The sequence below is a fragment of the Prinia subflava genome, chromosome 3 (assembly GCF_021018805.1).
Source record: "Prinia subflava isolate CZ2003 ecotype Zambia chromosome 3, Cam_Psub_1.2, whole genome shotgun sequence".
Taxonomy (NCBI): Eukaryota; Metazoa; Chordata; class Aves; order Passeriformes; family Cisticolidae; genus Prinia; species Prinia subflava.
In genome coordinates, this window is record NC_086249.1 from 47,009,259 (window position 1) to 47,019,873 (window position 10,615).

General features: G+C 51.1%; 1 protein-coding gene across 1 annotated transcript; it reads right to left on the bottom strand.

Moving 5' to 3' along the window:
* Positions 1-1,973: 1,973 nt before the first annotated feature.
* On the bottom strand, positions 1,974-7,709 carry LOC134547951 (uncharacterized). Its single transcript, XM_063392152.1, has 2 exons — positions 7,573-7,709; positions 1,974-4,180 (listed from the first exon to the last, which is right to left on the bottom strand). The coding sequence occupies exon 2, from the start codon at positions 4,166-4,168 to the stop codon at positions 2,657-2,659; it is 1,512 nt and encodes a 503-aa protein (XP_063248222.1). The 5' UTR covers positions 4,169-4,180; positions 7,573-7,709; the 3' UTR covers positions 1,974-2,656.
* Between the last annotated feature and the right edge of the window lie 2,906 nt (positions 7,710-10,615).

Here is a 10,615-nt window from a genome sequence, read left to right on the forward strand (position 1 = left end):
AATCTTAATGTTAATCTGATGATGTTACTATTGTCAAAATTGTATTTCTCATTCTAAGTATAGTTTTGCGATTTCCTAATAATAAAGGAAGTAGGTGTATTGCTAACTAGGCTGACAACTCAAGTATTCTCAACTATCCGTGGTTCATTGACCACTAACAATCAGTAAAACATCAAATGATTTACAATTCCCTCCCTCCTACTCAATGCCCCCAAAGTACAATACAAAAGCATATTTTAAATGTAGCTTAAATTTTAATCATTTGCAAACAGAAAATTTTATTTGGGCAACATCCCAAAAAGCTGTCATTTTTTATTTTTGCCTCATTTAAAAAAAAGCTTGGTGTAAGGATCTTGTGCAAATACAATATGATGGCAGAAGAACACTATTTCTTTAAAAGACTTATAACTACACTGTATGTATCCATACCAGAGGAACACTGAGAATTAACTCAATAAAACGTAAAAATTTGAGACATTTGGGTGATGTGTGTTGATTTTTTTTAACTGGCTTCCTATTTATGCACATAATTAAATTAAGGCTTCTAATTTACTTTGACATTCTTTTTGCTGTCTTGATCTGATTTGGAAAATTTAGTAAACTAAAAAAAAACCCAAAAAGTATTCTTTTTTAAAAGTGTGATCCAGTACAGATGCAAAATTCCACACAAGATCCAGAAAAGATCTGTGTGTGTATAAACATGTGCATGCTATACATACAACCTGTTGCTTAAAAGCAATTGCTGAAATGACAAAGTTCAAAAGACCCAAGATGGTGCTGCTGATGATCCAAATTCATTAATATGGCTTTCAATCTACACACATAAACTTGCTGCTTATGACCCAGGAAAAACATTTGGTTTTTCATAATTCAGCTAAAAATTCTGGACAGTTTAGCTGGCCATTTAGTGCCAGTCTATCGTGCTGCTTGCCAAAGTCAGACTAGTACACAGAAGCTCATAGAAGAGTCTGAATTAAAGGAAAAACCCTGAAGACCAACCTGTGGGCAGTGAGTCTCTTAAGAAGTCAGTAATACCTCAGCTGGTGAATTTCTTTCAGTTGTTTAGACGTTGTTTCACAGTTTGAAGCTGACCTGAGCTCAGTACTCAGGCCCAGGAATCTCGCAGGCTTTATGAGCCTTACATTTTGCAGCAAGGCAGACAGCTGCAGCAGGGAGCAGAGCAAGGGCTGTCACCTCCTCAGCCCAGCCTCATCGCCAGTCTCACCTGAGTAGCAGGTCAGATATTGTGACTTTCACACCCAGGCTGATGAGGCACCCTACAACCACAGATAGCAGATCAGGCTTTTTAGGGAACTGAAGACACCAGACACCCCATCTGTTAGTTAAAGAATGAGAAAAGTGTTGAACTGAGCAAAGACCTTACAAGAAGAAAGTGGTTTTACACCTATACAGAAGCAAAAATCCAAGCACAAGGACAGTAAATTTTTACCTTTAAAACTACCTAGAAGATCAGACAAAGGTTTGTGAACTGTCTCAATTTTATCCCAGTCCCATCTTAAGTCAGGAAGTTTTTCAAATGGTACTCATGCATAGGCAGATAACCACATTTCACTGGGTGTTTTTGTAGACCTATCCCTAACTCTGCTGTATGAAGGGTAAAGAATGAAGTATTAGGTAACACCTGCAAGAAGTAAGAGCAAAAACAGGCAGATGAGCAAGCCCTGCTTCATTTAATAAACTGGGAGTCACCCACAGCAATGCCATATAAATGCATTCAGTCCTGCCTGACTTCTGAAGCTGTGGAGGATATCTGGGACTGTGTCGCGGTGCCGCTACTAAGCCCCTTGGCTTCACCCCGAGCCAGCCCAGGCACCGGAGCAAGCGGAATCCGAGCTGCCCCTCAGCGGAACGAAGGGGTCAGCCCTGTGGGTTCTTGTCCCTGGGAGAGGCCGGAACGGCAGTAGGATAACTGAAGCGACGCGCTAAGAGCGAGAAAGGAGGATCCAGCCAGCCAGACAGAGGAACCACAACTTTAATCCAACATAGCACTGTCCAGACCGAAGTGGAACCAGGCTGAACTGGAACTGGATCCCGAACAAAGAAATGCACCAGCTTATATGCTTTCGGGGTAGGGGAGGAGAAATGGGAGTCCCTCTTTGCGGCAACCAATGGAACCTTGACACTTGGGAGATAAGGGGAAGGGTTGCAAGCCTTGAACCAGTTAGGGGATAGGGGAGGGATAACACAGTGGCGGGAAGAGGGGAAAAGGTAACATGTGACCAAGGGGAACTTATGAATTTCAATAAAGGGGGGGGGGTGTACAGAACATACAGCATTGTACAGAACATACAATATAGGACCCACCAGCCTTTCATCTTTTCCACATATCTAAATCCTTCCTACTTGGTAAACCACCCATATATCTTTCAACTTCTCTCTGCCTCAAAACCCTCTTTCCTATATCCTTCTTTCAGCACCCTCTCCTTCTTCCTTAAGTCTCTCTCTTTAAATCCTCTCCCTCGTCTGTCCTTCTTTTCCTTGTCACAGTCCTTCACAGCACCTGCTTGTTTCTGCTTACACTGTCCCAACTTTCTTTGTGGAGTCCAACTGAGGTTTAACATACTGAAATGGGGAAAGTCCAACCATCCACACCACCACATCTCCCCCTTTTCTTTTATTTTTGACCCTGTGAGTCCTATCTCAGATATCCGAATTGAGGGGGGTCCACCAGGTGTTCAGAACGTGGGTATGATTCTGCAAACCACTGCTGTTGAGTAGGCCATTGTTCTCGAGGAAAGCTGCGCACTTCTTCCACGATGATTTCAAGCTGTTCAGCCTGCTCGTCCTCATCAACGAAGCTTTCCTCCTCCTCCTTGAACACTTCTGGGCCTACTTCAACGGCTACTCGGTGGACTTCAGCTTTGAGTGGTGATGTGGAGGAAGAAATCAAATTCTGCAACATCTTTTTCATTAGTCCAAGGCTGGCAATAGCAACAAAAAGCACAAAAACAATTAACAGAACAGTTCTAAGAATCGATCCCGTCCAACCCGAGATCCCCCATCCCTTGAACAAATTACTGAGCCAGTCCCCGTATTCTTGCTTGATGTCTCCTATCATGTTTTCCATTTGTTTGAGTGCCTCGCGAGTCCCCTTGGCCCTAGATGTCAAATTAAAGCAGCAGAGCCCCTCAAACTCCTCACACGAGTGACCGTGGAGGAGCAGGAGGTAATCGATGGCTGCACGATTCTGGAGGGTTGCCTGCCTCGTAATTTCCTCATCTTTCAGGAGGTTTGATAGGGCCCTAGAAGTCAAACGGGATTGCTTAGCTACCCAACATTCCAAATGGCCTAATTCTCCGAGGGTCTTAGCAATGGCGACCCACGGCGCAAATACTGTGATTGCGATGCCTTTAGATCTGCTCCAATGGATAATTTCCTCATCGCAATCGTCTGCCAATTTTTTGAGAGAGTAGTCTTCTCTCTTCTTTCTAGAGTGTGCCAATATATGTGCACCATTTGTAGAATTTTGTGTAACCCAATCCAAAATTTGTGATTTGTTGGGTGAAAACAATCCGAGGGTCCCAAAGGTGCACGGGCCTCCGGAGAGGTGAGAGGGGATACCTGCCCATGCGTGGTCTCCGCAAATCAAGAATGTTCCCCTAGGAAGCTGGCGGGGATGGGCAAAGACTTGGGCTGATTTTTGGGGAGGGATTGGAGGATAACTAAAGGACACAGCGTTACACCAATGAGTATTAAAATGGGCTTTGGAGGAGACAAAATGACGGTGGTGACGCTGGACGTGGTCGTTGCGGATATGAAAACAAGATTCGGCTCTGGCGGAACCTAGAAGCTCCAGCTCCTGAGGCTCGTTTTCTAACTTTGGAAGACTTTTAATATAATTGTACCACGCGACGATGTAATGGGCATGCTTTAGGTTATGCTCCATTTTAGCAGCTTCTTGTCTAAGTTTTTGAGCATAACCTAGAAGCATCTTGGGCATCTCACGATCTTTAAATGGGATCCCCACGAGGCAGGATGCCATGGGATTCGCGGCACTCGCTTGGTTGAGACATATGTGGTCTTGGCCCAGTGATTTGGCCAAGACAGCCCAGACGTTCTGTTGCGGCTGGGGGACGAGCCACGCCTGGGCGATGGTCAGGAGACTGGCGAAGAAGACGGCTGAACTGATGGCAGTCTTGGCGCTCATGGTTGGACGGATCTAAACAGAAACTCAGAAAAACAAATCGTTACAAAGTGGGAAATCACAGAAAAAGGGGTCCTCCCAGCTTTCTGACTGCTCCTCCTCTTCCTCTGAGTCACTGGACTCACGCCTTCTGCGGCGGAGAGCCGCGGAGGCGACTTGAGGCTTTTCGTTTTCTCGGACTTTTGTTTTTCTTTCGATATAAGGCTTTACCCATCTGGAGGGTATCCACTTCGGCCCGGCATCAGTGGAGACGCAGGCGTACCCGCGCCCCCACGTCAAAAGCGTCAGTGGACCCTCCACTTTCCCTGTTTCGGGAAACCTTACGGTCACCGGCGGATGCTGCTCACTCAGGTCCCAGTCGCGGTTGCTATTGAAATGCCGCACAACGGGCGGATCTGGTTTTTCATAAGAACAATTTAGGAAATTTAACACATAAAGTGCCCTTGCCAATCTGATTGATGGAGTTTCAACCTTCAGGACTGGTCTTTGCTGTTGAAGGATCCGTTTGACGTTCTGATGGGTCCTTTCAACAATGGCCTGACCCGTGGGGGAGTGAGGGATGCCCGTTTTATGCTCAACTCCCCATTGCTGCAGGAAATCTGCAAGCTCCCTGGAAGTATACGCAGGGCCATTATCTGTTTTAATTTCCTTGGGGATGCCCATGAAAGAGAAGGCCTGAATGAGGTGTTGGATGACGTGGGAGGCCTTCTCCCCTGCGTGTGCGGAGGCATAGACTACACCCGAGAAGGTATCAACGGACACATGCACGTACCGGAGCCTCCCGAACGCCGCCACATGGGTGACGTCGGTCTGCCAGATTTCACAACTTCCCAGCCCTCTGGGATTGACTCCGGCGTGCATGGTCGGCACGGAGTGGGATTGACACGATGGGCACGAAGCCACAATCGCCCTGGCCTGTTGCCGGGTGATACGAAATCGGCGGACCAGGGCTGGTGCATTCTGATGGAACAAAGCATGGCTGAGCTGTGCCTGTTGAAATATGTCAGGCAGTGGGGTCTTTGTCACAGGAGCAGCGAGAGCATCTGCTCTCCTGTTGCCCTCTGCAACAAACCCTGGCAAATCGGTGTGCGACCTTGTGTGCATCACGTAGAAGGGGTGCTCTCGGTGGGACACAAGCTTTATAAGCTTCGAGAGCTGCGCATAAAGCGCGTCGTTGGAAACCTGCTGTAATACTGCCTGATCAGCTCTGGACACTACCCCTGTAACATAGGCAGAGTCGGTAACTATGTTTAGCGGTCCGGGAAATCTCTCTAATGCCCTGACGACTGCGGCCAACTCAGCGACTTGAGGCGAACCCTCAACGATTTCAACATCACTGTCCCACTGCTGAGTTTCGGGATCCTCCCAGGTCATCACTGACCTGTGAGAAGCCCCGGACGCGTCTGTAAAAACGGTCAAGGCCTGGAGTGGTTTTGCACTTCGGACACTCCTCAATGCCAATTCAAAATTTCCATCCAGATTGAACAATTTGTGGGCCGGCCGATGAATTGAAATTTGGCCCGTAAAAGAGTCCAGAGCGAATTGTAGAGCTTCATTATTTTGAAGCAGAGTTTCCAACATGGGTTTGGTGATCTGGCCCGAGGATAATTTGATGGGGAGATGGATGCACTCAAAGTCACAACCGGCCAACTCGCAAAGGCGCGTACGTGCCTTGCGGATCAGCTCAGCCATGATTTCTTGTGGCCTCGTAAGTCTCTTGGGCCGGTGGTGGCTAAGAAAGACCCACTCTATGATCAGCAGTGGATCTCTCCCACCGTGGCCCTTGGTGTCATGCTGTGTGGTGTTCGAATCCCACTGAAAAATGACCCCAAAAAGATGCGGGAGCTTACCCAGCACCACGAACCGAAAGGGTAAGCCGGGGTCACATCTGTGCGCCTGGCGTGATGACAACGCCTGTTGTACCTTCTCCAGTGCTTTCTTTGCCTCCGCGGTGAGCGCCCTGGGAGAGCTAAGCTCATCTCCCCCCTTCAATAAATCGAAGAGGGGTGCTAGGTCCTCCGTGGAGAGACCCAGCCAGGGCCTCACCCAATTCAACTCTCCGCAGAGTCGATGGACATCCGCAAGGGTCCGGACTGATGTCCGGATAGCCAATTTTTGGGGAACAATGGTCCGCCGTCCGATTTCCAGCCCCAGGTATTTCCAGGGTGGCATCCGCTGAATCTTCTCTGCTTGCAGCTCAAACCCTGCAGCAACTAACAAATCTGTTACGCGTGTGAGGACTCTATCCAGTTCGCTTGTTGTTGGGGCGCAAATGAGGATATCATCCATGTAATGGTGGATGATAACCTCCTCCGCGGCTGCGCGCACAGGACGCAGCAAGGAAGAGACGTACAGCTGGCACATCACCGGGGAGTTCTTCATACCTTGGGGAAGAGCCCTCCAGTGATACCTCTTCCTTGGGGCCGCTCGGTTGATGGTAGGCACCGAGAAGGCAAAACGCGGTGCGTCATCCGGATGTAGGGGAATTTGGAAGAAGCAATCCTTCAGATCAATAACTGCCAGATTCCAATTTCGAGGCAGCATGGCAGGGGATGGCATTCCTGGTTGGAGGGATCCCATGTCCTCTATAACGTTATTAATTTGTCGAAGGTCGTGAAGGAGGCGCCAGCGCCTTCCGTCACTCTTTCGAATGACGAAGACGGGCGAGTTCCAGGGGGAATTCGTTTCCACGATATTACCCTTCTGTAACTGCTCCTCCACGAGCTCTTCGAGCGCCTTTAATTTCTCCTTGGATAGCGGCCACTGGTCAACCCACACTGGATTATCCGTTTTCCAATTCAGTTTGAGGATTGGGCGCTCCTCAGTGACCGCTAGGCAAAAAACCTGAGGGGGGTCTGGGATACTAATTGTGACCCCCCATTGGGACATGAGCTCCCTACCAAGCAGGGGCCGTTCATATTTGCAAACGAAAGGGCGCGTATATGCCAATTGCCCTTTCGGCCCCGTGAATTTCACCATGCGCGCTGATCTCTTAGCCGATTGAAAACCCCCTACTCCGGAGATATTCGCCGGCGCGTCCTCCAAGGCCCAATGTGACGGCCACTCCCGGGTGGGAATGACCGTGACATCCGCTCCTGTGTCAAAAAGAAGACCTTTATTAACGGACTCATCCCCAATGGACATCGTACATTGTATTATAGGTTTTTCTTCTGTGATCCGATGCACTGCGTTGACTGAAAGTGGCCTTTCCTCAGGGTAAACCTGATATTGATCTGGCCTGGTGTGTGGAATTGCCTGGGCCACTATTTGTCCCTTTGGGTGGAAAGCTGGGGGATGAGTGGAACGCAGCCAGACATTGAGGAACCTGGGGTCACCCTTATAGGTCCCCGGGTATACCTCAATGTCTTGCGGAGTGTATTTACAGTCCCCAACAACAATGAACTTACCTTTCCTTTGAAACGGCCAGTCCAGAAGGTCTTCGCAATCCACGCGAACTGGGTACCAGCTGGTATCTCTGAGGTGCGCACTGTGAGTGAGCCTCAACCTGTAAGGTTTACAAAATGGTGTTAACGTCAAGTCCGGGAAAGTTCCCTCCTGGGAAGGGTAAAGAAAATGCCAGTCCGAGATAGTTGTCTTGGTCCAGTGACCCCCAAAGGCGTTGACTGCCTTCTCTTCTGCACTGCCCACCCTGTTGGGGTCATCATGCCGGGTGGGCCCGCACTCCCCCCCTAGTTTTTTGAATTGTGTTCGGAGTCCTCCTGCTGCGGCCGAGGCTTTGCCAGCAAGTTATGCGGGCATTGGCTCACAAAATGCCCTTTTTCATGGCAGAGGTAGCACTCGACCCGTGCTCTGGCTGGGTTCGACGCTGCCAGCTTGCGGGCCTGTGGGCGACGAAGAGTCGCATCTTCCGCAGCATGCACCTGCCGAGTTCCCTGCTTGCTTGCGGTGGTCATATGTTGAAGCAGGAAAGGGACCTTTTGCTGGCAAACTTGCAGCATCACCTGTAGAGTCCGTGGGGGTTCTGGAGGGAGACTTAAAATCGCTTGTTTGCATACATTATTAGCATTAGCAAAAACAATCTCCTCCAAAATTCTCTTACGGGCGAGCCCGTCCGTTACTTGTATTTCTAAAGCCCTAGTCATCTTGTCCACGAAATCTACAAATGATTCTGTGTCCCCTTGCCTAATCTGGGTGAACGGCGGCAGGGGTGCACGAGGCTGCATCGTGAAAAAGGCTTTGCAGGCCAGGTCTCGCACCCTAGGCAAAACTGCTGGTGGAATGAGCAGTGCCTGAATTTGAGGGGACTCGAAGGAACCTTCTCCTCCCAGCAATTCAACAGTAAGGGGATTACCTCCCTCATCAATTGCTGGGAGTGGCAGGTGCGGTAGCTCTTCCCGCAGGGCTTGCCTAAATGCAGCAAGCCATAATTCAAATTCAGCCGGTGTCATCAGGCAAGAAAATAATTGCTTTAAGTCTGCAGGAAGGGTTGTCGCAGCTGCTAGGTCTGCCTGAAGGAGGCCGCGGAAGTACGGGCTCTCTCTCCCAAACTCTTTGTGCGCCTTACATAAATCTCGAATTATGGTTTGTGAAAATGGCTGCCAGTTCGGTTTAGGGTCGCCACCCCCGCGAGCCCTTCGGTAGGTGACAGGCGCAGCTGAGAGATGCACTTCCTGGTTTCCATCGCTGTTGTCTTCCGGTTCCCTACCGTGGGAACCGGAAGAGGCAGCGTGGGAACTACCATTCCAAGATGGCCTCCTTCCGGGGTGGGGAGAAGTGCCTGGCTCCGCCCCTAGGGCGGGCCAGGGGGCAGGAGTGGGAGGAGTGTCAGCGTGGGAAAAGGGAGGGACCGAAGGCGGGGTTTGGGCGGCCACAAAGGGAGGAGACATCGGGTATGTGGGAGGAGCCATGGGTGGAGCAAGGGAGGGAACAGAGGGGGCGGGTGTGGGAGGGACCAAGGGGTAAAATGGGTTGGGCAGATAAAAGGGGTTGGGCGGGTATGAAGGGGTTGGGTCAAGGAAGGGATTGGATTTCGGGGGAGGGGGACGCGGGGGAGGGGTAGGAGAACGGCGCGAACGGGCGCCATCTTGTGTGTCGCAGGCGCCATCTTGTGGCTCCTGTGACGCAGCAAGATTAAATCTAACTTTTGGTCGATAACGTGGGGAGACAGGGGAAGGGCTGCGTCCCCGGGCCGCTTGTCCAGGGCGACCCGAGGATTCCTCAGCAGTCCGGACAAGACTGCTGAGGCTGGGGGACCGGGAGTTCTGATGAGAGCCTGGGCTGGCAGACCTAGGGTCTGCGGCTCTCCTCAGAATTCCCTTCCGAGGAACACGGGGATTGGGAGAAGGGGAACGGGAAACTGGGGCGGGCGGTCGCGTTGGCTTTTCATGCAGGGGAGAGCTGTTAGCGATCGTTTTAAATTTGACAATCAAAAACATAAAATCTTGGGGACATTTATCCGAATTGGCCGCCTTTTTTTCGATCGCCTCCCAGTAACGGGGGTTCCTCACAAGCTCCTCAGACGTGTTACTGAACTGCACGGAAAGCCACCGCACCAGCCTTTTTAACGAACCGCGGGAGAACTGAACCTTGTTCTCCTCCAAAACTCTAACAAGAACATAATAAACTCCTTTCTGGGTGGTCGAAAGCGAGGCACCCATCTCGCCGGTGTTGAAAAACCACCCTCACCCAAGACCGGACCAACTAAATCTCAAACAGAAAACCGTAACTGCCGCAACTTAAAAACCGGGCAACCCTGCACTCGCTAAAGCCACCGATCCTCCCGGCGCGCGGCACACGCAACGTCCCCAAAAACCCGACTCTCCCCCAGCTCCGAGCCTCCCTCGAGAGCTGGCAGGAGCACTCGAACGAAACAAACCCGAACGAAAAGAACTGAAAACCGCCTGGGCACGACCAAACCGGGAGCGAAAACAAAAGCGTTAACCCCCCGGTCCTGCGCAGACTTCTCCTCGGAGCCCTCCCCCGTGGCTTGGAGAGGGGGTCCTGATCGCGTGCCCCCGACGGAGGGTACTTACCTGCGGTCTTGGGGAACCCTCAGCGCACAGAAGACTTCGCCGGGAGTGCTGCCGACGAAGCTGCCTCCTGGATCTGCGAGGAGCGCTCCTCCGAAGAGGCTGCTCGACTCGCAGCGGTGGGATCGCCCTGGATCTGAAACTCTTCGGTGCTCGCGCCTGGTGCAAGCACCGCCAATCCTCACGGGGACCACAAAGAGGGAAGACAAGAGCCTCCACGGAAACTCAAGGCTTCTCCTCAGGGTCCCATCTGGGGTGCCAGCCACCTGTCGCGGTGCCGCTACTAAGCCCCTTGGCTTCACCCCGAGCCAGCCCAGGCACCGGAGCAAGCGGAATCCGAGCTGCCCCTCAGCGGAACGAAGGGGTCAGCCCTGTGGGTTCTTGTCCCTGGGAGAGGCCGGAACGGCAGTAGGATAACTGAAGCGACGCGCTAAGAGCGAGAAAGGAGGATCCAGCCAGC

What these genes read in the sequence shown, in the direction of transcription:
- LOC134547951 (XM_063392152.1), bottom strand. Translation starts at nt 4,168, where the DNA reads ATGAGCGCCAAGACTGCCATCAGTTCAGCCGTCTTCTTCGCCAGTCTC.